Source organism: Amblyomma mixtum, chromosome 1, assembly GCF_055824585.1.
Source record: "Amblyomma mixtum isolate Tamu chromosome 1, ASM5582458v1, whole genome shotgun sequence".
In the NCBI taxonomy this organism is placed as follows: Eukaryota; Metazoa; Arthropoda; class Arachnida; order Ixodida; family Ixodidae; genus Amblyomma; species Amblyomma mixtum.
In genome coordinates this window covers 26,713,008-26,739,568 of record NC_143012.1, presented here as the reverse complement: position 1 = coordinate 26,739,568, position 26,561 = coordinate 26,713,008, and the positions used below count along the sequence as shown (strand labels likewise).

Genomic DNA, 26,561 nt, shown 5'->3' with positions numbered 1-26,561 from the left:
AGGCCAGCATCCTTTCACCTGTGACGTCATCAGCTGCAAACTGCCTCTTGTTTCTAAACTTGCGCTCGGCAAATATGAATCCGAGAACCTCAACTGACTCCCCCTGTCATTTCTACTATCGCCTCCCCTCTTTCTTTTCACTTCTACACACTGCCTGCTATCCTTTATTTCCGCTGCCCCAGCTCAGGTGCTTCCAGCAGCGATAGCAGATGCCAGGGAAGCAAAAATTCTTTTGCCTTCCATATTCAATGCAAATAAAAACCACTACTACTACTACCTTAACTGTCACTGCAGAGTGAGTAGCACGCGAAGAAAACATGAACGAGCTCGGGCCCAGGAAGCGAAAAATAACAGAAAATGAAATGTCTTCAGACCTGCGCCTTATCGAATCGACAGGCGAGGCACGGAACGTAGATCTTTATCGGGTACGACTTGCCTCATTCACGTACCAGCTCGTCTTCGCGGCCAACGCTATACCTCCTCTACGAGACCCAGAAACACGCATCCGCACGATACGCGTCCGTCGGGCGCCTATGCAAATAACGCTGTGACACGGTGTTCACATTTCGTCATTGTTTGTCTGCGTCCGGGCACGCATGATATGACGCCTATCGGCAGAACAATGGGAAGAGGCGTGACAGACTCGGATGAGTGGATCGCCCCGCTGTTATGTTTGCTTTTCATCCCAGCAACCTCGTCGCCAAAGTTCAGTGCGCGCTATTGTGAAAAGGAAACAGAGAACGTGTCATCAATTATTTCAAGGCTGTTACTATTTTCACTTCATTAATCAGTGCCGCTTAGCTGTGCACGGAATGTATGTAGACGGTCCGCGCATAGTTCACTTATTGCGCAGCAACAAGCAGAGACTCATTATATACAACGAACCACACAACGCGGTCATTCCCCTCCAGTGCGGCAAACAACGGTCCTGCAAACGCAAACAGAAAGGCAATCAAACAGAACTGTCCATGAGATGAACAGCGGCTCTACGTAATAATAAAAAAGACGAACGAAGCAATCTACCGCTCGAAACGGCGCGCGGTTTAAACTACACCGTTGAACCGAACCTCGAGTTGTGACCTGTGCAGCTGGTTCCTTCTTGTTTTGTGTGTGCTTGCGTTTTTATATATTTCTTTTTTTTTCTGTTCTGCGCTGACGGAAAGAGTAAAGGAACACCGTGCAGCCTAGATTCGAAACTTTGCGTGTGTTAGATGCATACACGTTTAGAGCGAGCGCAGCTTTTTGCATGGCGCCCAACTACACCGGCAGCTGCACCGAGCACGGAAAGGAAGCGAGATCGTGTGCGGAGAATGACCCCGGCGTAACGGGGCCGCGCCGGCCCCATAGCGTCGGCGTTACGCCGAACGAGACCGCCTCCGCCACGGTAGGGGCTTCGGCGGCGAGCGCGCCCGCGCCTGCTGCCTCCAGACAACAGCCTGTCCCCTGAACGGAAGCAGGACGCAGCCGAGCCGCCCGCACGCCCGAATGGCTGTGGCGAGAGGGAGAGAGAGCGTTCCCCCCCCCCCCCCCTGCATCCCTCCTCCTTCCCATTCTTCTTATATTCCACGTATCCCCCCCCCCCCCCCCCCTGCCGCTCCCTCCCCTGACTACCAAACAAACTGATTCCGATAAACTGTTGTTGTCACCCCGGCTGTGCTGCGCATACCGCATCGCCGTCACCCTCGCGACAGTTCTTCGACATGCATAACTGCTGCTACTGCAGAACGAGTTGGGGGAGGAGTCTGCTCGAAGATTTTCGAAAGTGCGCCTACACTGCGCAGCTGCAGGTGTCCAGTTCGCGCAGTGCTGCCCGAGTGTGTCCGGGTTCAAAGTGCCCGTCGTGCTGACGCTTGTGACGGGCGACGATGCCGCAGGTCCCGATGTCTTCGTGGGCCGCGAGGCGCGTCAGGAAGATTCTGACCCCGGCAGGACTGGGCGCCCGCTTTGGTGCCAAGGGTACGACGGGTCCGGCAGTCGCTGATGCCCAGTGAGTACCAGACACACGCCTGCTACGAGCGCTCTGTGCGAGCTATGCCCGGTTGACCCGCGTCATACGGCTGAATGCGATTCCACTGCAGTGCTCACTGCAAGTGATTAAAATCTTGTGCTTGGTATAGTTGGCCCGAGAAACGCAGAAACGGCAGGACAAGAGAGTATGACAAAGAAACGCAGAATTGACAGGACAAACAATGTCCTCTTTCTTCGTCGTCGTAGTAGTTTTCTTCCCGCTGCTATAAATTTTCACTATTTTCTTTGCGAAAAGACTGCAACATGCGGCATACCAATGAAGGAGTAGTGATCAAGCTCTGGAAGCTCTGATGCATTCACCTTTTTTTGACTAGCAGCGCAGCAAGTAGTATGACGGACACTTGGCTTTGCTTAAATTGTGTTGAACACATCCTCCTGTGGTATCATTCTTGTGAGTCCCTTATTCCTAGATCTTACTGCGTCACGGATAATCGCGGCAGCTCTTCAATTCTGCCACGGGAATGCAGAGTTCGAATGCTCGATTTGCAAGTACTGCGCACCTCTGTCCTGAAACACAGTACTGTGGTCGTCGCAAAAGCCCACCTTTTTTCTGGCGTCTGCAGTAACCAAGAAAATGCTGCGCAGAGCGCACCTTCGCTCCTTCACGTGGTACAGTCGCGAGCTTTATGAAAGGGAACGCGCGAGCCCGTGGCAGAGAGTCTTCAACCCTACTTGCGTCGATGCGAGGCGGCTACTCTTCGCGACGAGGTGGAAAGGATTCTGCTGCCTTGCCTGCTTCTGGCAACTGAGAATTAGAGTGGACTGAAGCGTTAGGTGGTGGTGACGACACGGCGGGATAGACTTCGCCGTAGCGTCACAAAGTTGGCTAGGACGTTCGTGTAATGTCCGCCCGTTACAAAGGGATAAGCCCCAAATCCAATCCAATCCCTTTCCACTTTGTTTCTGAAGGCGACCGCAGTGTATCGCCACAAGTAGGGTTCGAGGTTATTTTCCACGCGCACGCGCGTTTCCTTTCATAAAGCTTACGGCTGTACCTTCGTGTACGCGTAGGCTTGAAGGTGCTACACTGTTAAAGGTGCCCTGCGACGTAGATAAAGCATGGGGTCTTTATTCTTTGTATGCAGAGTAAGGGACATTGTGAGTCCTGAACGCGCAATGAGATCACCGAAATCATAATAATTGATATTTTAATCTTCGCTAGAAATGCTTGTTTCGAGCCGATGGTGTCGCAACGCGGCGGCCATTTGCGGCAGCGGAAATGAGGTGGCATCCAGATAGGGCGCTGCCTTTCTCATTGGTTGGGCGTCCAGTTTGCATATTTTTCCTTTATACTTGCGAACTGGATCCAAAATATTATGTCTCTGAGTACTGAAAGCTTTTCGCATGCCGCAAAAATTGGAAAGAAGCAAGGAAAGCGAACGAAAGCTAACAAGAATAAAACTAGGGGCGACACTTTCCATTCCGCTTCAAACCTTCGTGGCGGCCAACGCTGTTCGAAAAACGTTGGCTCAAATCAGAAAGCACGCGCGTCGAAACCGGCCGTGACCGTACCAAGACGGCAGCGAAAAAAAAAGCCAGTCGACACACCTTGCCCGAAATTGTGAAGAGAAAGGCCGGACAGGAGACGGGAGTCGAGTTTGGGGGGGGGGGAGCTACTGCCGACAGCCTTCCAGTCCGACTAAAAAAGGAATTTCGGGGAGCTTCCTTTGTTGTTAGTCACCCCTGCCTTGACTACGGCGTCGCGTACACGGGGGGCAGACGCCGTCAAAATGCGCGGCTGTCACCCTTTCACACACGAATTGTACTGGACTGTAGAAAAAAATCTGAAAATATTTGCGTACGTGTTCTGATCCGGCGATGCACGCTTCCGCTGCGTGTGCGCTAGACGCGGTTCTAATTGGTAGCGCCCATTCTCGGTACTGGGTGAGTGAAACGGGCGAGTGGAATGCGTTTTCGTCTGAGCTTTTCATTTCGAATTTTCAGAGCGGAACAACTTTCGTCTGCATGCTCCGATTTCAATAATTCTTTTTGCTCTGCTCTCTGGAAAGCATGATGAATCTATTTAATGATATTAACTGGTACGGAGGAAATCATCGTGGATTGAAAATCGTGAAAGTCGTGGATTTAAATATCAACAGGCAGCACTGAGCTGAACGCTGGGGCGACGCAAAGCCGCGAAAAGCATTCTTTCAGTTAGGGGAGTAGAAGCGTCAGCGGAGCGTGCTCGGCAAGTGTTGACGGCTGGTTATGAAGCACCAACTAGCTTACGAATTAATGTCAAGTCCAGTAACGTGTAAGGCTTTATAGTCTCCACTCCGATCCTGGAGCCCTTGCTCGTCCCATCGCTGTCCGCCAGCTGTCGCATGCGTTCTGTTCGTTTCTGTATACATCCCAGATCACCGTTAACCCTTTCACACACGAATTGTACTGGACTGTAGACAAAAATCTGAAAATATTTGCGTACGTGTTCTGATCCGGCGATCTCACAACAAAAGCATAAATGGCTCAAAAACTTCAAAAGAATTCATAAATTATAGTCGCGTCCAGATCTGCGCACATTGTACCTCGACAGCACCTGCAACTTCAGACAGCAATGAACAGTTGATTACGCATGTAAACAAATGTCAATTTTGTGGAAAACGTTATTCAGGTTAGTTATCAGAGAGACAATTACTCTGCGTGCAACTAAAAAAATTGGAGGCTTATCAAGGTTAAGCCCAGTGGATGCGAAGCATGTGACGTCACATATCACGTGAAGCAGCGATGGTGGCGCCGCGTCGCGCGCGACGGCGCGAACCGAAGCGTGGAGGCCTCCGCCGGGCGACGTCCGACGGCGCGATATGAGGCCCCATCTGCAGCCGGTGTGACGTCATCACGTGACGTCATGTCATGTGACCTACTTGAAGGTCAAGGCAAGGTCAATGGTGGCCACCGCCGGGAGGCGACCGACGGCGCGATATGAGGCCCCATCTGCAGCAGGGGTGACGTCATCACGTGACGTCATGCCACGTGACCCCACTTCAGGGTCAATGGTGGCCACCGGCGGGCGTCGCGCGAAGGCCCGAAACCTACGTTAATATGCTTCGCATAAAACAATACAGCCACTGGCCGCCCACAGGCACAGAAAGACAGTGTACCCTGTATGTAGTGCGCATGGGTCTTGCAATTCCTGCTCTTGTTGAGCGTTGTGAAAACGAGCTGCAACATCCCGAGGCCAATGTTCCCTGCCATCAAGACAGATTAGCAAAACACGACGCGGGGCCAGTTGGTGACGCATTCCTTTTTTTTTTTCCGACGACCCACACAGACATGACAGGACTGGCGCCCGCTCTGTCATGTCTGTGTGCTCGCCTGAAAAACGTGTAGCCCCGTATTACTTTTCTAGAAGAGTAACAGTAAAACGTGCAGAATTTGTCGGGAATGGCTCAGCGCTGTGTGGGGCATTTCAGAGCCTGCGTCTCCTCATCTGGCAATACCTGTCTGAAAGGCTTGCAGCGGATGGGGAGGCGCGGTATCTGCGACGGTGGCACACACGCTTCTTTGTCGTGCACGAAGGTCGGCTGGTTAGCCGGCGCTGCGGTATTAGCCGGGCCGACCCCCCCCCCACCCCCCCCTCTCTTTACCGACTATGCTGGTTTGTTCGAGGATGGTGGTGTATAATTTTGAAAGGGCCAATCACCCTGAGAAAGATCCTTGCCCCCCCCCCCCCCCCCCCCCCCCCCCCCCCCGTGCGTCGTTGCTACGGGAGGCTGATTCTTCTTTGTCCAGTGTTCGTTCTATGCACTATAGGCTGTAATTTGTGATATGTACAGTGTGTTAAAATAAGGTCATGGTGTTTCTGGGTGGCCACCCACTTTGTATACATTTGTTTTGCCTTCAGTCATGAGTGTGTTTCCAATGTTTTGTTTGTTTGCACTGTTGAATAAACTTCCCTTTTATTCAGTAGTATCTGCATGCTTTCGGGGTTCAGTCAGACGCGTTTTTTTTCTTCCACTGGCTGTGTGCAATAGACAAGATTAGAACGACGCCGGTTTCAAATTCTAACACGTCGTTTGTAGTTTTGCGCACAATGCCTTGCGCTGCAGCTTCTCTTAAATATTGCAGCCACGAATTTACAAACGCAGTTGTCAGCATACGCGAAACGACTTGGCCGCTAAATAATAAAGCCGGTTCATAGATTAATTTGCCACATTTCCCCGACTTTAACCCATGATTCTGAATGCTTTAAAATAATTTAGACACGCGAAGAGTTTGAATGAGAGTACAAAGGGATGCGGACCACAGTGTTTTGGTGTGCAGTCGTGAGTAATAGGAGAGGGAACACTTTTCGCACAAAACACCGAATATTTTGGTTATTCTTGCACTGCATTTGACAATAACTTTTGAATATTATAGACCAAGGGGAAAACAATACAATGTTCAATGTTCTCTTTCCTTCTGCTCACGACTCTATTTTCGGAACGTTATGCAAAAACAGAACCGGGGCCTGATTAATCTACTAAACGCACTTTTGCCCGTTTCGATACATCTTTTATCGTCGCTGGCCCTTTTGCAGAACAAGTGGTAGGGTTTTAATGTATTTAAACCGAGTAGACTTGCGAAAGCATGTATGCGTTTAGCATTGTTGGCTCATGGTTTTGCTTTGCAGGGTCATCGGCACGTTTCGCGACGATATTAGTTAGTAGTATTAGTTCATGAAGACGAACCCGTGCAATGCACAGCGCTAGTGTGTATTGCAGTTTAACACGAGACGTGATCGGCTGTGGCGATAGCGTAGAGCTATGGCCAGCGATTTCAGTTAAGGTTTGGTAAGGTCACCTTCAAGGTCAAGCTTCACACAAAATGGGTGAGCCGGTTTGACTTCGTGAAGTAGTGCTTCGGCACGAAAAATGAAGCCACAGCATTCTTAAGTAAAAAAAAAAAAATCCTCCGCGCCAGAAAAGAAAAGTTGCAACATTCAGTTGTCTGCCGTAGAACGCTGTAACGTTCGGATTTATTTCTTGTTTTGTAGAAGTAGTTTGTGCTCTAGGCATGCGATGGTGCTGCCATTTGCCCCAGCGGGAATTCCAGACGTAGCCTGTATGACTCAAGAGGGGAAAAACTGCGCTAAATGCTTCGAAAAAAAAAATTAACGTCGCGTTAGCAATCGTGGACGCCGTGATGCAAAGGGGCAAATGAGTGGAGGCGCCTAACTTTTCTCGTTCTTTTTACTGAGAATGATGCGCAGGACATTAGGAAACAAACGACCATGTGGATGGCGCCAACAAATGGTAGATAATGAATAATTGAGTTTTTTCCGTAGGCGATGTTTTGTTGCGGAAGCAACACTACGCGAGTCACCGTGCCATTTCGCGGAGCCGAGGAAAGGCCATACTAGCCATACTGCGCATGCGCGAGGAGCAGTGACGTCACACGGCGAACAGCGGTCAGCCGCCGCCATCGCTGCGCGGTATCGCCAGTTGCGCATGCGCAGTAGCAGGGGGCCGCCGCCGCTGCCGCGCACTCTCCATCGCCTCTCTCTCTCTCTCTCCCCTCGTTGCTTTCGCAATCCTCCAGGTTTAACCAGAGCTAAACCACTGCCAATTTTTTTGGTTGCGGCTTCAACAGCCAAACGACAGATGTGACATAAGACGCTCTCGGGTTACGTGAGCCATACAGAAACTGCAGTATGGTCACTGCCTTCATTTTAATTCACAGCAACTCTTACGTAAGCCCGCCCAAGAGTTGTAATGGTAAAAAAAATGTATTGCAGTAAGGTATCGCCGCGCCGGTGGTGTTGGAAAACATTTATTTACACATGCACTACTGGAGGTATTGCATGAGCTGACCCAGAGGGGGCCAGCCCTTACAAGTACTAGGTGGAGGTCCCTAGTTCGGGACCCCAGTGGCGTCGGCCGCCGCCCGGGCTCGCGCGACCAAGGCCCGTTGGGCCTGCAGGTCAGAGCAGCCGAGCAGGGTCGCCTCCCAGTCCTCCCGGGTTGGGTTGGGGTGAGGGGGGATAGCAGGGTTGGAGGGGCAGGCCCACACCATGTGGTGAATGTCCGCGCCGCGAAATGCTTGCGAACAACCGGCGCCGTGGCCACCCCGGCCGCAATGGAAAAAGAAACGCAAGGCATGCACGAACTTTGTGACAGTGCGCTGTGCCTTCAGTTTATAAAAAAAAAAATGAACCAGCAGCGATTTTATTGCAATTTTTGCATTCCTCACGTGACCTCATATGGTCTGTGACGTCACAGCCGTCGTTCTGCTTTTTGAAACCGAAGCGAATGCGACCCGAGAAAAAAAAATTCAACTACAAATCATCCAGCTGGCGTAACTGAATTCCACGCCGTGACACACGTATACCATTGTCCATCTCATTACCCCAGAGAGAGAAGAAAACATGCATAAAAAATTCCACGTGCTTTTGGTGTGCGATTTTCGAGTAAAAAAAAAAAGAAATGCACAGTAATAATAACTCGCTTTTGCTCGTCCTTCATCCGAGATGTGATCATTCCACCGACGACCATGTTGTTACTAATATGTCTAGCTATTTGTTTTCTGCTGCAAGGGCGCATTCACTGACGGGACATAAAGAATTGCAATGGCTTCCGCTTCCCATTTACTGTCGTCACGTTTGAGCTCTCTGTATTGTTATTTGCTGCCTAGCTGTTTCACTCGGTTAGTGATTTTTAAAGAACCATGACCATGTGTATGATTAATTTTACCCTTTTCACGCGCTTTGTAAAAAAAATTGTATACCTTCAGAATTCAAAGCTTTTTCTGGCAGTGTGCAATGACACTTAGCAGATATTTTTTTTTTGTTTCATCCAAATTTACGCTTCATATGTCACACACACAAGGTGCATTTTTATGTCAACTAGTGCACGAATTAAACAATAATTATACTGTACAGTTAAACTTCGGGACCTCCCACTGTACTAGCTTTTTATGCACTTCTGACTGATTGTATGTTGGTTTAAGAAACCTTCAAACCTGCCGTTTTCACGCGCGCAGGTTTTGTTACGCGTAATTTTGTTTTTTTTGTTTTTTTCTGCTAATCTCCTGCTGTGCCTCTTACAAGTAAACCATAAAAGTGCCCTGGTCCCTCGAGTATTCATTATAAACAAATACGAGTGCACCAATATTACAACTTCCACCCGTTATGGAATTTAGTTGAAAAATTTGTACATTCCCGTAATACTTTTACCTTTGCTGTTATTCATTGCAAATAAAATTCTTTTCCCAGTCGCAAAAAAACGAGAGAATTGCGCCAGAAATACGACAGAAAGGTTTATCGCTTTGTCGTAACGACAGATTTTTCTCTAGTATTGCAGTATTTTTTGTAGTATGTTTTTGGAGTTTTGTCGCTACAAGAGATCGCTCAATGCTACAAGTCCGCTTGTTACTAAAAAACTGTTTGAATTACTGACCAAAGCTGCTTCAAAAAATTTGTTGTGACGACGGAAAATTTTGCGTTGCGTTTTTGGATATGGTTTCTTGAGGGGTGCATAAACTATACAAGCGGGGGAGAAAAAAATTCTGAAGAGAATTGGATAGCGATGCCTGAAAAGGTTATGGTAGAATATACATATGTCTGCAAATAGTTGTTCGCCAGTAACTTGTGAGGGATGTCATCAGTAAATGCTGGAAAGAGCAAAAGTTCGAGAAGTTCGAGTTTGATTGATCGAGTTGTGACGCACTGGAACCGACAGCAAAGATAATCTTCGATCTGTTCAATGACCAAATCGCTTTTAACGAAGATTTTAGTATTTTGATAACAGATTAAAGTGTTTGAGCCCACGGCCAAACGCCTTTAAAAAATAGTGTATATTTGACACAATGCTGGTCATGATCTGTAAAGTTATGAACTGCGTTTAAGAGCGCTTTTGCAGAGCAGTCATTTTCTAAAACCATGTGGTCTGTAGAAGGTCAAGGATCGATATAAGGATGAAAATTATGTGATTTAAGGCAAGTGCACATGGCGATATAGTTCTTTAAAGCGCAAGAAATGATAAATTACCCGTTTTAGGCGTGGGCAAGAGCTTGCTTCATTTTCATTTAAGACGGGAAGTTCTGCTGTTGGTAATGAAGGGTGGAATATTAATAGAAGTATTAACAGCGCCTCTTCGTGTACTCAACGAGGAAAGCATAGTGTTTTGAGCGTCTGCAATGAATTTTCAGCAAATAGACAAATGTTATGTTTCCTGGATTGAGACGTAGTTTCTAACCATCGTCATTTCTGAATTTCGCTGTTACCCTTTGGCCATAGGTAAGACTGCAGACTGGTTTATACGTAGTGACAGAGAAAAATTGCTGGCTTTATTTCAATATTTGTCCATGGGCTTTTAATATCCTTCTAGCTACGAACTTGCTCTCGAACTGCCAAAGTTTAGCTTTATTTGCACTGAAGTAAGTTGCTGGGAGTAATTTTCTTTTTCAATTAATTCGCAGTGCGCTCCGTTTAGGGTAAGTTCTGTTTTTCATATAGGAAATAACATTTAGCAATCGCTTCGTCACTGTCAGCACAAATTCTACCACACGCTTGAAAGCAACGCTATTTAAAAGGGCACCACGAAACGTGCTCATGAATAATCGGTTGATTCACTTAAACATTTTCAGAGAACCAGTTGACCAACAGATCTTAGACTTCAACGTCGTCGGCACGCATGAAATTCAGAACTGCGCGCATGTCTATGGTTTTCCCACCAGCACAACCTGGTTAGTTTTCAAACTCCGTTGTGATGCGCGGAACTGCCACCGCACGTGCGAGTCAGTGGCGCTGCAGTCGTATCAGGCTCCAGGAATCCAGGCAAAACAAGTCGCCGTTGCCGCCGTCCAAGCAGACCGAGCTCCCGACATCGTGGCCGCGGCGTCACATTGTGAAAGTGTAGTGTGTGTTCGGTGCAAGTGTGATGATTTGTGGGCTGTGCTGTTGAGAGGAACCATGCCGACGTGCTGTGTGCCCGGCTGCACGAGTGGCTATCGAAAAGACAAGAGCAGTTCAGGCCGCCATTACTTTTCACCTCCGAGCGACGAAGGACTTCTGGCTGCGTGGAATAGAGCCATTCCACGTGCGGACAAGGACCTCTCAGCAAAGTTGAGAGTGTGCGACCTGCACTTCCACGAGCAAGGTGTGCTGAAAACGTTCACACACGTAATTGAGGACAAAACCGTGGAAATTCCGCGAGGGAAGTGGAGCCTCACGAAAAATGCGGTACCAAGAACTTTTCCTAATCTCCCGTCATATTTATCAAAGCCGCCAGCCGGATCCTCTACGCCGTCCCGTACCTACGCACCATCAAACAACAAGACGAGCGCATTGACGCCATCATCAGGAAGGCAACAAAGCGAGCACTGGACCTCCCGGTGGCTACTTCCAACGCCGAACTGAAGGCGTTGGGAGTGGTAAACTCCTATCAGGAGTATGTTTTTGCAGGCTAGTTGGTGCCTAAGCATTCTGGGTTTTTTGCGCAAAAGACACGACACAAAAGAAACGAGGTAGACAGGACAAGCGCTTACTAACAACTGTGCTGATCTGATATATATGTATGCGAAGTCTCTTCTTTCTCTCTTCTTGTTTGATAAGAGCAGCTGCTGTATTTAAGCAAATGTTCCGTCAATAAACACCTGAGTTGTTAGTAATCGCTTGTCCTGTCTACCTCGTTTCTTTTGTGTCGTGTCTTTTGCGCAAAAAACCCAGAATCCTATCAGGAGTTGCGGGAGGCCCACCTCGTGAACCAATTACGCGGCTATCGCAGACGGTTCCTGGGCGCCGCCTGCTAAACCGCTTACACATCCAACACACATGCATACCAGAGGGGACGGAGAACATCCCGGTGCTGTGGCGCCACATGCTCTTGGTCGCTCCGCTCCCTCGTAACATGGACATGGCTTCACATGAAGGCAGACGACAAGCGCGGGTTCGCACGCTTGAGAGGCAGTATGGATATAAAGAGGGCGTCTACTACGTGGACATCACAGGGCCGTCGCCCACGGGATTCCTCACGGCTGCCGTAGTCCACCGTGGAATGAATGTCGATGGGCTATCTTTTCGGGCCCCAAATAAAATCGAGAACAGTTATCACAGACTCTCGCCGGGCCTGTGAACATTATCTTGCAGGCGAAATATCCCCTCTTGCCTCCCAAATTCTAAGACGCGCTCCGGCCGATTCAACTCGGACAAAAGTGATCTGGGCTCCTGGCCACCAGGGTCTACGAGGCAATGAGGCCGCTGATGCGGCCGCCCGAGCGCTCACACACCGGGCTCCTCATCCTAGCTCTCCTGGCTCAGAAGCTCATAAACCGCTTCTGCGGTTCCGCGAAATCCTAATTCATTATTGCGACAGCCACCGTCTCTACCCAGTGCCTGCCAAGGGGCTGAGTAAGGCGGAGGAGCGAACTCTGCGGCGCCTGCAGACAGGAACTCTTCTTTGTCCTGCCATAGCAAAACACTTCGATCCGAACACAGATGGGCGCTGCCCGCACTGTGTAGAGATCTGCGATATCTTTGACATGGTGTGGGCATGTACTCAGAATCCTCACCTTCCCCCACCCCTACCCGAGAGGCATGGCAGACTGCCCTCCTCAACTGCTCCACACAGGAGTTCAAAGGGCTCTAGTAAAGCGGGCGCGAGACGGGGCCTCGTCGTGCGGTGTCCCGGACTAAGGATACCGACCATGTAGCAGGGTTTTTTGACCCTCAAACTCTCTTTGCATATTAAAGTTTTTCACCACCACCACCAGAAAAAAGGCGCAGAGAAAGGCGGGAAAAACTTGCGCCTAAAGTGCATGAAGAGCACTACGTCGAATGCACTGAAGGACAAGAATTTCCAGGTGGATATGAGCATTTTTTTTTTCCAGAATCTTCGGGCGTTAAACCACCTGCTATTGATGAACTGAAACACGTGCAGTTGCCTCTCCGCTGGCGCGTGATAGTGCTCCACAGCGGTGACAACGAGCAGGTTGCATTTTTCTCTTTGAGGCTTTCTGACAAAACTTTGACAATTGAAAAATGTGTAGTCGTAGGCTGTGACAGGCTGGCGACAGCAAGCGCTTACGGTCGTAGAGCGACTGCTTTCCTGAATGTGCCTGTCCCCACGCCGGATGGCCTGTCCGATTTCTTGAAAAAAGTTGACAAGCTTCATGCTTGCCAAGAAAGTCAAGGCCATTCTCTCCACTGGAATTCAAAAAAGCGCGAAGTGCTTTCACCACAAGAGGTTTGTACCTCCTGTAGGGTTCACAAAAAGAAACTGCTCAGAGAAGGAATCCGAAAAAAAAAAAATGTAGCTGCCCGAAGGAATAACGAAGTAAAGAATCTGCAGAAAAAGCTTATGAGAGCTGCAGCCAGGAAAACTGCCGTGAAGGCATGCACACTGCACAAGGCTTTGCATAATAAAAGGATGAATTTTAAAAACCTTATGCTGTCGGGGTCTGGACCACATGTTATGCATGATTTCTTTTATGGCAAATGCGTACTATGTGCAACCATCGGCTGTAGTCCTATATCGCCCGTGAACGCTTGAGCGCACAAAAAAAAAAACGGTGGGGGGGGGGGGGGGGAAGCTGCGAGCCGCTGAACCTCTCTCATCGTTATTTTCTCCTGGCTTTTATCATTTATATACGTCTGATATACTATCTGCATCGGCCCATCTACCAGAAAATACCTTGCAGATTTATCACTAAAAAGTTTTCTATAAAGATTTCTAGAAATTTCGCTGAATGCTTCAAAATTGTTGCGCTTGTTTTATTATTCCGGAACTTCACTGGTGCGCGCTCGAGTTCTTCAAGAGGCAGGACTGTCTGCAAACAATGACTCTAGTTTGAACGTGTGGGTAACAAAAACATTTACGCCCGAAGCTTATGTGACTATTTACACGCAACCGGGCTTCATGCATTTCTGTAACTTATTTTACCTTTCGTGACTAACACCACGTCTTATGCCGCGCGGCACACTCAGCGTCACAAATAAATAAATAAATAATATTATTGCTGGCTGCAAACAACTTGAATCACATTAAAGGTACTCAAAGCTCTACATAATGCACAACCCACTGCTGTCGCGCTGCTAGAACCGAGATCGCGGGTGGGCTTCGTTGCTGGCCGCATTTCGAGAAAGCGGCATGCAAAGCACGCGCGTGTGATAGGCGAGCCCAGCACAACATATTCGCTGTATTACTCAGGGAGATAAGCATTGGGTGTCGCTCGATTTTCTCCACCTGCGTAGTTAATTTTTCCGCCGAAAATGTCTAGTTTCATAGCTTCTACTCTATGAAACGGAGCGGAAAATAAGGCTCATGCGCAGCGAAACTACGCCTCCGCGAGCAGACGACGCGAGGGACTTGGAGCCTGATACGACGCCACTGCCACCTGGCGACGGAGAAGAAAAATGTGCCATCTGCAATGCATGGCTCGAATGGGAAGTTTGAAAGCTAACCTGGTCTAGTAACATTGAACACAACCGAGTGGAACGGCTGCGATAACACGTTTGGTTAGATACGTGATCATAGGCAAGCATCAACGAATGTGGCGCCATCTATGAATGCGCGTGAGTTGCTTCACCGCCTGCATCGGCATTACGAGAAATTCGAGACAAGCTGTTCTAGTTCCTTTAGCTGCCACCAGATGCCGCATGACTTTTAACGTTCAAAAATAACGTGACGGTCATCTGTGACGTAAGAAAGAAAATGACTGACTGGCTGCAGAACTATAGCAGAAAGAACATGATAGGCCGCTAGGCTTAGCACTGGCTGATCGCTCTCACGAATGCCTAGTAACGGTGACGGAAACGTATCGAATCAAGAAACGGGCTCAGAAGCGGCGGAGAGAACTTTCACGAGATTTCATGTGCCACTTCGCAGCGGACATGTCAAATCGCATGCCAGAGTTAAGTTGGTAGAAGTAATGTAATTAGTGCACAAGAATTTGTTATTTAATAAAAAAAATCTCGTCGCCATTTTCTGGCCGGCGCAATGTTCTAATAACCGAAGTTGACTATTTTGGAAGGGCTCCAATAACAGGGCTCCAAACAGCAGGCATGTTCGGAAGTCTAATACATGCGCAACGACTGACTTTTGGCAAATACTTCAGTTACATGGTAAAAGGTTGTTTAACAACACTATAGACCCACTACATTCTGTTCAGGTATATCGGCTGGCTTAGGTAAGATTATACAGCTGGCGAACAGATCAGGTCAAGAGAAAGAGCAAAGGCGTTCGGCTGATGATTCCAAAGTCGCGGGTTCGATCCCGGCCGAGGCGGCAGTATTTCGATAGAAGCGAAACTCAAAAGGCGCCCGTGTGCTGTGCGATGTTAGCGCACGTTAAAGAACCTCATTTATGGTATAAAATAATCAGGAGCATTCCAGAATACGGCGTTCCTCAGTCATAGAGCCCATAATTAGCAAGCTTTTTTTTACATTTGATAGACTCAGTTCTCCAAGGTGCTATCACTGGCGTTGGTACCTCGAGCTACATCTGAGCGCAGTCAGGCTGCGGAAGAGTTACGACGTTACAGCAAAATTGTGTCACGCCGAAACTTATCAGTCGGAGTTTCCGCATTACAACACTGGCTCATGATAGCGGCGCACGGCGATCTCCCGGAATAGCCAAACGCGTGCACCTGTAGAGTCGAGGCGCAGCCCTATTGTACGCAACCGCTTCTGAGCAGCTCCAGCTCTATACGTATACCGCCTAAAACAATGGGCTCGTAACGCTGGCATCAGGGTGCGGAGGGAACCCATGACAAAAGCTTGACGAGAATTCGTTACCCGACGCTTTCCTCATAGCAGTACAGGAAAGACGGTGCAGCCGCAGGTGCAAAAGAAAAAAAAATTCATATTCATAGAGAGTTTTAAGCGGCGTAAGGAACAAGAGACACGGAAGAAAACGGCGAGGACACAGGCGCTGACCAGCAACTGATTTCATTTGAGAGGCCAAGCACGCTTGTGTTCCGTGGAAAAACGCGTATCAGATATGTCATGCCAGGCGCAGGGGAAATGTACACGGTCGCTCACTATAAAAGGAAACACGAGAGCGCGTGGTCTCCGCGCTTCGCGTAACTCTGCGCCGAGAGCTGGCGGGAACGGGCGGCATGCGCGGAGAGAGCAGCCGACAGATCACGAGTTGCTGTGTTCCCTTCAATACTGAGCGACCTTGTACAGCTGTTCTAGACGAAGACGTAGGCAGTTCTCCTACATTGCTAGTTACTGATCAATTCGCTCTCGCCCTTCCATAAGCTTGCCGTTCCGGTTAGCTTAGTTGGTAGAGTGACCGCTCCGGTGAAGCGGTGGCTCCGGGTTCGAACCCCGGACCAGGACGGATTTTTCTTTACCGAAAAAGTTTCTGTGGAAGCTGAATAGCTTACTTTTATAGCCGTATGGCTGCAATTGGGTGGAGAGCAATGAGTGATTACTCCCTTATGTACTTGACAGCGCGGGGGAATATGCGAAATGAAACCACCACCACCTATACAATAATGTTTGCAGACATGAACGTTCGCAGTGGCAATGGTGTCTTACACTAGCGTTGTAATAAGGGAGTAATTACTCATTGACGTCCACCCAAGCGCAGCCATACGGCTACAAAAAGGAAAGCTATACATGTTACTCAGGAACTTCGTAGTTAAAGAAAAATTCGCCCTGGTCCAGGGTTCGAGCCCGGGACCACCGCTTCACCGGAGCAATCGCTCTACCAACTGAGCTATTCGGTGCTCGCAACGGGTTCGGCGCTCGCAACGGTTCCACGCTCTCAAGATAGCTCGTTATGTGTGTTTTCCGCTAACCGAATGCCAGTTTGAAGAAAAAAAAAACGGAGGAGAAAGTTATGCTTCAATGCAACCTGATTTGACGGCTCCGTGAAGAACGAACAGGGGGTGTACGCCGTTTATGCGTCTATAAAGCCTTCCCCTGAGGCAACCTTCCTTTCCTGAGACGCTGCGACGTAGACAACGGATCGACCAGAATAGGAATGCGACCCCGGATGGCGCGGCGCTGTTTACTATTTCTACAACGCAAATATAGTTAAGGGAAGTGAAACCCTTTCGTAAAGAAAATAAGCTTAATTAATGAAGGTGGTTATATCGTCGAGTGCTTTGAGCACAACTTTCTGGAGAGCGAATTAATCGTGTACGAAGAGGCGGGAGTACTTTCTTTTTCAGCATTCATTATTGCCTCAAGGTCTTGGGATGATTTATATTGGCGTGAAAAGATTTGCGGAATGAATGGAGCGCAGAGAAGACAGATTACGATGCCCCTGTGTCCAAGCAAAATATGCTGCACTGTCTACCGAGAGATCCATTGCTGTCAACCCAGTCAAAAAGCACAACAGGATTACAACAGAAAATTTCTGTTGTGTTGTCTGTCTCCTGTTCTGTCATGTTATCGCCATGTAGTATATGTTGTCCGTCTCGTGGTTGGCGAGGACACTTATGCGTTTAGAGGGTGTCTCATGTAGCTTGGGCCACGCTTCTATTCCTCTTCTTCACTCTCTTCCGTCCAATCTGTTAGCACTGTTAGGTAGTTTTCTTCAACAGTTTGTCGATCTACTGATGAATTTGGTTTCCGCTTTCGCGCGTACACAAGCCAGAAAGGAGCACTGAATTATTAATATTCATATTGCTTCACGTCGTAGGTTACTCCCCTCAAAATGCGACCGGGTACACATGGGCTGGCTGGGTCGAGAATGCCATAGCTGTTCTTGTGTTGAGTATCGTGAGCGGCTTATATGAATATAGTTGAGGTCAAGTGTGCACCCAGCACTTTTGCAGCGCTTTGATGAAAATGATTTTGATACGTGACAGGAATTTAGCGGCTGGTGGAGAACTAAACTGCATAGTTCGACAAACTAACCGACTAGTTCCAACTAATTCCAAATAACCCAACCGTCTATCCGTCGTCGATTCTAACTAATCGATCCGTCGATGAGGCTGTGAACACTTTCCGGCTATTTCACCGGCTGGACGTCGTAATTCCAAAGTTTAGCTTAAGCACAACAACGGTGCTGGTCATAAAATGCACGAAGAACGCACAAGTCACCTTATCTTATATGCTGCCAATGGGCACTGAAACTCCACTGGATGTCTTCAGGACGTCTTAAACATCCCAAGGACGCCCAAGAGATTTTCAGTATTCATTGGGTTGTAGTCGTCGCTCACATTTTAATTCCATTTATTGGACAAATGAAAATCTGGACCTGCCGATTACTGGAAACTGAATCCAGATACATGCGTGTCGATGCTTTTTCATATTTCAAAAAGAAAACAAAATAGCTATTTTCAAACTACTTAGCTCCATAAGAAAAACACACTTCGGAATGTTAACTAGCTGAATCCTTAAAAAAAATCGGAACAGCCTGTTAAATTGCACAGCATGTGAAATTGAGTTCCACGAAAGTTTTAGTACTGAAATATTTGCACTTATTGTGCAGCTTCAGAGCTGTGTAAAATTTTTTTATGCTACCAGAATTTCTATATTTTGCTAAGGAGCTATTATTCAAAAAACAAAATATCAAGAATGTAAAATTGTTTTTAAAAATTTTTGTGTAAAAGAGAATAGGCTTTTGGTCGTTTTGTAAACAATGAAATTTGTCTCTGACAGTCACTGTAAGGAGTCCTTTGATCCTATCACGTGTCATTCTTCGTTTCGATTGAAAACGGATACCTTGTGGCCTACACAGCATGTCCAGACCTTAAATAAAGCCAATTCGTTACTATTTTAACGGAAAGCACGAAGTGATGTTTTTATACGCACTTACAAAATGGCTTGCAAACTATAAAAAAAGTTACAAACTGGAATGTCAAAAGAAGATGATTTATGAAATCAGACCTCTCAACATTTTGTGTTTCGAAGATTCACATTACGCGAAGAATTCTGAGAAAAAATGCACATTATTTTTCCCCTCCGTTCACTAGCTGGTATAAAAAGCACCGTGTGGGCGTGAAAAATCAGCACTTTTCTCCCGTTCGCCGAAGATAAGCTCCCGACCTCATCACATTCTAAAATATTCAAAGTATACGTGAAAGATATTTTCCTGTCGGTGCAGAACGTTAAGCCAGAAGTCTGTATCTAAACCTCTACTCCTTCTATAGCAACATAACCAGTGCGTGAGAACTACAGTCTCGAGTGTGACGAAAGCAGGGAACTAAGGCACTGACTTAACATCCAGTATCGCGAACCATAGACTCACCACCAAAGTCTCACCACAGTAGATGGCACAGGCCCTGAATGTGATGTGAGTGTGTGTTTTATGGTATGTCCTTAATTTCCGTAATCGGATTTTACGTAATAAACGTGCACCAACTAGCGCTTTTTCATTTACGGTGTTGAGATACCAACTCGACCAGACTAGCGCAACATCGAGGTTTACAGGGGCACTACTCTGGGCGGCTTCAGTGTCACTCAACATCTGATGCAATGTAATTTGGTTGTGTATTCTGTGCTGTACCTTTAGTTCGCACTGTTGCATTTTACATTAGAAACGCGCGCCAACTAGCGCTGCTTTCATTTACGCTGTTGAGATACCAACTCGACCAGATAGCGTAACAACGAGTTTTTCGGGGGCGAGTTTTTCGGGGGCGAGTTTTTCGGGGGCGAGTTTTTCGGGGGCGAGTTTTTCGGGGGCGAGTTTTTCGGGGGCGAGTTTTTCGGGGGCTAGTTTTTCGGGGGCTAGTTTTTCGGGGGCTAGTTTTTCGGGGGCGAGTTTTTCGGGGGCGAGTTTTTCGGGGGCGAGTTTTTCGGGGGCGAGTTTTTCGGGGGCGAGTTTTTCGGGGGCGAGTCTTTACAGGGGCGAGTCTTTACAGGGGCGAGTCTTTACAGGGGCGAGTCTTTACAGGGGCGAGTCTTTACAGGGGCGAGTCTTTACAGGGGCGAGTCTTTACAGGGGCGAGTCTACAGGGGCGAGTTTTTACAGGGGCGAGTTTTACTAGTCAGGGCAGCTTCAGTGTCACTCAGCATCTGATGTCAACAATCTCGGCGGTGTCTTTATTATGATCGGACGTGTGCAGTCTGAGCTTATAAGCGTGCAATCCCTTATCGCGCGTCGCCTGGCCGCGATTAACGGCGCGGACAGCGTTCGCACCGAACGCCCTCCGCCATTCACGCGGTGCCCAGCGTGCGACGAACCTCGGAATGCCTTCCAACGATTCTCCTGGCTTGTGTTGCAGGACGCAGACGCTACCCGACGACAGCATCGAGGACACGCAATGCCGCCGGTGCCGACGAGTCTACCGACGACAGAGGCCGAGGTAAGCCACTGCCTCAAATACTGAGTCTTATAATATTGTCACGTTGTAGTGACGGCAATCCAGCAGTCAGGAAAACAGCAACAAGCCTTGCAAACGAAGCTCTTTATTTGGGCTGACTTGCGCCCGCAAAAGAACTGAATCACTCGGCGGCGGCGTAAGCAACAAACGTGCTCGTCGGTCGTCGAACTACGAATGCCCGCTGCTCGCGGCATCGTTCAATTTAAAGCCGGCAAGGAAACTTCGAGATAACAGGTCGAGATCATCTAGAGTATTCTGGAAACACGCAGATGCAGCTCTTCATGGCTGTGATCAATCGAGATTAGTCCGGTCGCTTCTCGCGTCACGAACAAAAATGATAACACCCTTTTCCTGCGGCCTTGCGCGAACGAACGGACACTACAATGATACGTAGCAATACCAGGTATTAAATGGCATCTGCCACAAAATATCACAGTACGGACACTAAATTTTGCCTGGGTGCTATTTCTTTGGAGGGATGCACATTGCTTCAGGAACCACGGATCGCCACGTGGAACTCTCCTTAACCTGGTTAAGGAGATTATTAACCTGGTTAAGGATTTATTACTCACAGCGTCTTTGTCAAGGCATTACCGTGAAGAGGAAACAATAACACATTTAACTCCCCAAAAAACTGGCAGGTACATTGCACACGAAGCTATGCATAAAAAAAGAAAAGCATTAACAGGCACAACAAGATCGCAAGAACGCGAGCAAACTACATAGAAAATATGGCAACATATCTATATATGACAACATGATATCTGATTCAACCGTTTCCCACATGATGTTACCGCTTATGTTTTGCTGTTGAGGTCACGGGAGGCATGCAGTAACAGCCATGATACGGCCGCTTGTTCGTACAATGCCCTGCCAGCGCTTGACGCTCATCGGCATAAGTGTTGCAGGAAATTAAAACAACAAAGAAGCGAGTATATTGTAGTTTTCGTATGCCTCAAGGGAAGCGCCGTTGTCTTATCGTGTCTCTGACGTCCTAGTCACATTTCGGCTGTTGGAACCGAAACATGAATAAATTCAATTATTAATTATTTCGCTGGCGTAATTCCACGGGATAATTCATGTGTTGCATGTGTACTATTGTGTCCTATTGCGCCACGCGCCATTAAAAAAAAAAACGTGCGAACAAAACTTTGGATCTCGAGTTTCAGACGTGCCACAGGCTCTTTGGTCGGGCGTCTTGCCCGCTTTGCTGTTGAACACACGTTTCACCGATGCCGCCATAGAGACAGGACCACGCGAGCTGAAAAGCAAAAAAGTAAACGAAAAACAAAGGATATTTTAAGGCTCTGCCACGCAAGCCGAAATTTGGATGTGCAGCCTTTGTTTTGCTACGGGAACACCGCCGTGGGCCCTCCATATTTAGGCCGCCTGCCCTTATACGGAGTGCTTACTTTTTCTACATTTACGTAATTTTAATCAAGAAATTAATTACTCTCATTTCTTCAACTCCGAAGGACTTGCAAAAGCTATGCTGCTTTCTTCATAGCCACTCGGCTGCGATCTAATGGGGACTAATGAGTAATTACTCCCTTAATTGAAAACCCGTTATGCCAAGAGGATTGCCTGAAACCATGGAGGAAGTAGGAGAGGAAAGGCTCTTCCGGTAGAAGCCCGAGGACACAAAACGTTGCGGAAACCACGTAGTTCTGAAGGCCATCTTGTGCCGGTGCTCTTTGCAGCGACTCAAAACTACGTTACAGTTGGTACGTCACCATCGCGGCTGTGCCGTTTCCCGGCGACAAGATCCGGTGGCAAGTGAAAAAGTAATGGCGGCTAAAATAAGGTAAACTTGGCCGGACGCTTTTCTTCCTCCATGCCCGGACGTGTAGCAGTGACAGTCTTGTCGGGGCGCTTCCGCAAGCGGTCAGAAATGGCACCGAGTTGCAATGGGTGGGAACTTCCTGTGTCCTGGCCTCACAAAAAATTCGTTGGAGGCACTTAGAGATATCTCAAGTGCGGGAAGGCGAAAGTCGTTTGCGACTCATTGTATCATCATCATCATCATCACGATAGAGAACAGCGGGGCGAGAGGAAGCGGTGACGTCACACTGCGCATGCGCAGTGTGTCGGCAGTTGTTGGCGGCGGAGACGCCCTTTCGTCTGATGTGACTTCATCGTCCACTTTTCCTCGTTTTTGGGCAATTTTTTCCCAAATTATAGATATTTCGGTTATCTCAAGTACTAATTCCGTTTAATTACACATTTTTCAATCTAATTTCACACAAATCCGGCGCTTTTACGCCCATTCTGCGGTAATTTTCGCCATGCTGTGACGACTTCCGGTGGATGTGACGTCACACCGTTTCCATCGCTATATCGACGTGCGCGCTATATCGACGGATTTTGTTTTCCTTGCTTTTTTTGCTATAATTGGTTATAATTTATTAACTAATCACTCTACAGTCATCAAACTTGGCGTCGGGCTTGCATTCTGTCCCCTCTATCTGATGCTACCATTAGTTTTCTCCTATCCTGATTAGTTGCCGCGTTATTCGTGGAAGAGAGCGTTACACTGGACGCAACCTTGTCCGCGAACATGCGCCGTAAAAAGCTTTGGCCTTAAAAAGTGATGTCAAGACATCTCTGCTGCCGAGTTCTTTTTCCTTCAAGCCCGAAACACACAGCACTACTGATCTGTAATCTTTTGCTCCCAAGCGTACACGAAGTGCACGCCCCGAGAATGGGTAAACGAAAGTAGCCTACGACCCTTCGACTTTGAAACGATGAACCGTAAGGTGAATGACCATGGCGGAGTCACGAAACGAAGGGACAACCGATCTGTGTCAAGCCATGCAGTCATGAAACCCACCTTGTCCAGGTGTTCTAACTTTAACACAAAGACAGACATGAACACGCTTTCGGGTAAAAAATCCACTAGAAGTACTGCATACATGTTCAATAGGTGGTAAGCCTAGTGTGCAACCCCCAGACGGTCGTGTTCACCAGCGAATGTCTACGAACGGATGCTGTTCTTTTCCTATTTGTTTCAATTTCACATCCAACATCCCGATTGTGCTCCCGAAACTGGATTATTTCAATACGCTCTTCTGCGACATATCCGCTGCTGATAACTCGAATCACCAGCGCGATTATTGGCCCTGTAAGTCACGTGGTGAGTTAGGCGCTTGCAGTAATGCCATGGCTGCTCGTGGTGTTGACTCGAAGCGGGCTGAGTGAAAACCGCCGAGACTCAGCGCCTGAAAGTCCCAAAAGAATGCATTATTAACAGATCACGGCGGAATTTATAGACGTCGTAGACGTATAGCTAGCAGACGAAGAAAAATAGCCATTCCTGTGATCATCATCATCATCCTCCTGACTACGCCCACTGCAAGGCAAAGGCCTCTCCCATGTCTCTCCTTTTAACCCGATCTTTTTCCAGCTGCGGCCACCGTATCCCTGCAAACTTCTTAATCTCATCGGCCCACCTAACTTTCTGCCGCCCCCTACTACGCTTGCATTCTCTTGGAATCCACTCCGTTACTCTTAAGGACCAACGTTTATCCTGCCTTTGCATTGCATGCCCTTCCTAAGCCCATTTCTTCCTCTTGTTTTCGACTAGGATGTCACTAACCCTTGTTTGTTCTCTCACCCACTACGCCCGCTTCCGGTCTCGTAACGTTACACCTATCACTTTTCTTTCCATAGCACGCTGCGTTGTCCTTGACTTATGCTGAACCCTTTTTGCAAGCCTTCACGTTTCTGCTCCATAGGTGCAGAAACCAATATACAAGCACACATACTTTAAATAAGTCTGAAGAAAATCCACTAAACAAAAACGGCCGCCGCCGCGGTGGCTCAGTGGTTACGGCGCTCGGCTGCTGGCCCGAAAGACGCGGGTTCGATCCCGGCTGCGGCGGCTGAATTTCGATGAAGGCGAAATTCTAGAGGCCCGTGTGCTGTGCGAGGTCAGTGCACGTTAAAGAACCCCAGGTGGTCGAAATTTCCCCAATAATCCCCAATAAACCAATAAACCCCAGTAAACCAATAAACCAAACTAAACAAAAACGGTAACTGACACACACTCTGCAACACTGCCCGCCTATTCAGCCTACCAGGGACGAGAACGTGACCTATACCAGAGCGTAAGCCACCGCCCGTGTTGTCCTAATCTAACGTAAACAGGACGCGGACGGCGTGGTCCACAAACACGCGGATGAGAAATTTCTTCACGACGGACCCGTACGAATGCACGCGCTTGCCTGTTCAGGTGGAAGGTGGCTGACATGGTTGCAACGTAAGCGGGGTCGCACCACGGGACTTCACTTTGTTGCACACTTTCCGGCGCCTAGGCAAGCCTCGAAGCTCTCAAGAAAGCAAGCGCAGAGCGCACTTCTTGCTACCACTTTCACGCGGGCAAGTTTAGTGTCATTTTAAACGAATGGCACCGCCTTTAGTGTCATTCGCGCAGTGTCACAGTGTCACACAATGAACTTTAGTGACATTCACTGCACAGCGCACTCGACACGAAGTGAGTTCGGCGAACTCTTAGTCGGTTTCCTTGTGGGGTCAAAGATCCTGTACAATGCCCTTTTGACCTTACATCGAGGAAGTAGTTCGGATCAGCGGCAGCGTCTTGTAGCCCAACGCTCCTCTGTCTGTAGTCGCACCTGACATGCACTAAGCTTTGTTCGCTTAATCCGCGATTTAAAGGACAACTCGGATTTTTTTGGGTACTTACTTTACTTACACCAGAAGAAAAACCGTATTTCAAAATATCAAGTGGAAGCACGCAACTGTATCGTGTAGATAAGCAGAATGCGACGCTTTATTTTTGTCATTATTTTGCCCTAAATGCCCTTGAGTGCTTTACATACAGGGGGGATATAGAGGGAGGGGGGATATAGGGGGGATGTAATACACAGAAATCCAGAAAAACAGTGGTAGGGTTTTCACGTAGTTCAACCGAGTACACGTGCGAAAGCATGTGTTTATCCTGGTTTCCTCATGGTTTTTCTTTGCTGTCGGCACGTCTGGCGACGATATTAGCTCGATAATACTATTAGTTGAAGACGATGGCGACGTGCAATGCACAGCGCGAGGGCGTGTTGCAGTTTACCATGCTGCGTGATCGACTACGGCGATGGCATATAGCGCTCTCGTGCCCAGGCCAGCCAAGCTGATCTGTTTGCGCCACCGCGGATTCGAAACCAAGTCACGGAAATATTTATTTTATTTATTTACTCTATTTAGCTCACAAGGTCAAATCAAGGTCAAGGCTTCAGCGACAAATTGGCTTTTGCATCTTTGGTCGTGAGGTAGAGCTTTCGCTCCAAAAAGGAATTCGATGATCGCACTATACTCAAACTCCGCCTTAAAGGTATCTTCTCTGTACCGTTATCTTGTCTAGTGCGTGTGCTTGGTTTTTGGCGCCTTTAGATTACAATAATTACCAACTAACCCAACAATAAGTTCTTTTCCGCCTTAAGGGTGTGACGCATAGCTACCTTCCTCCCCTCCTTGGCTCCCTCTAGAGGCCTGAGTCACCCTTACATATTACTTCGCCGATGCGACACTGCCGGACGAGACACACGAGGCTTCCCTTTAACGAAGTCGAACGAACGTGTCTCGATATGTCGTTATTTTTTCGTGTCCCGATTTGACAATAAGGAAAGAAAGCTGCTGGTAGCGTGTCCGACTCGGGATCCAAGTGGCACAGGTTCGATTCCCATCTCGCTGCAATTTTTTTTTCGGCGCAGTTAAGTTACTTTACATCCTTGCATCTCATAATGACGTTTGAGTCTTGTTGCGACCGTATATTCGCAGTTTTTGTGATGCTTTAATCGCCTTTCAAATCCTCCTCTCCGCGTGTGACGTCACTACCCTTTCAACCAATCCGCATTTTCTCGCATGCCACCGGTGCTGCCGGGTTCGCATTAAAATTTGCGGTGTCCTCTTGCGACTCCTCGCTAGCGACGAAGTAAGTGCAGTCTGTGCGAGTCCATTGAACTGGGCGTGTTATCGGCTCAGTATAGCTATCATGTCTCTGGCAATCGCTGCTGGATATAGAGACGCCGGCCGGGAACGAAAGGCCATCGGCACGGCTTCCGTTGCCGCGTCCTGTTTCAGAACAGGGCGGGTAAGCCGGGCTGAGTCACAACGCTGCTTCACTGCCTGTCTCACTCTCGGCGGTCGCTTAGAACAAAAGGTTGTGCTCCGCGGGAAGAAAGAAATGGGAGCCAAACAAAAAGAATGCAGTGCTTACACCGTATTCGTCCTTCACAAGACTATTGTGCACAGACTGTCGAGAGGCCTTTATCCGGTCAGGCAAGACGCCCACCTGCAGGCATGCTGTGTCACCTCATTAAAAGCCT

At 48.2% G+C, this 26,561-nt stretch overlaps 1 protein-coding gene across 4 annotated transcripts in view; it reads left to right on the top strand.

The window, feature by feature from the left end:
* LOC149365830 (uncharacterized) overlaps positions 1-26,561 on the top strand; it is a 93,605-nt gene that overhangs the window by 22,435 nt on the left and 44,609 nt on the right. For 3 of the 4 annotated variants that reach the window (XM_089546612.1, XM_089546605.1, XM_089546613.1), the window contains exons 3-4: positions 1,875-1,987; positions 20,128-20,208. In XM_089546612.1, coding sequence (XP_089402738.1) covers positions 1,875-1,987; positions 20,128-20,208 — 194 coding nt within the window. The remainder of the gene's footprint in view (positions 1-1,874; positions 1,988-20,127; positions 20,209-26,561) is intronic. The other variant, XM_089546598.1, reaches the window with a different exon arrangement.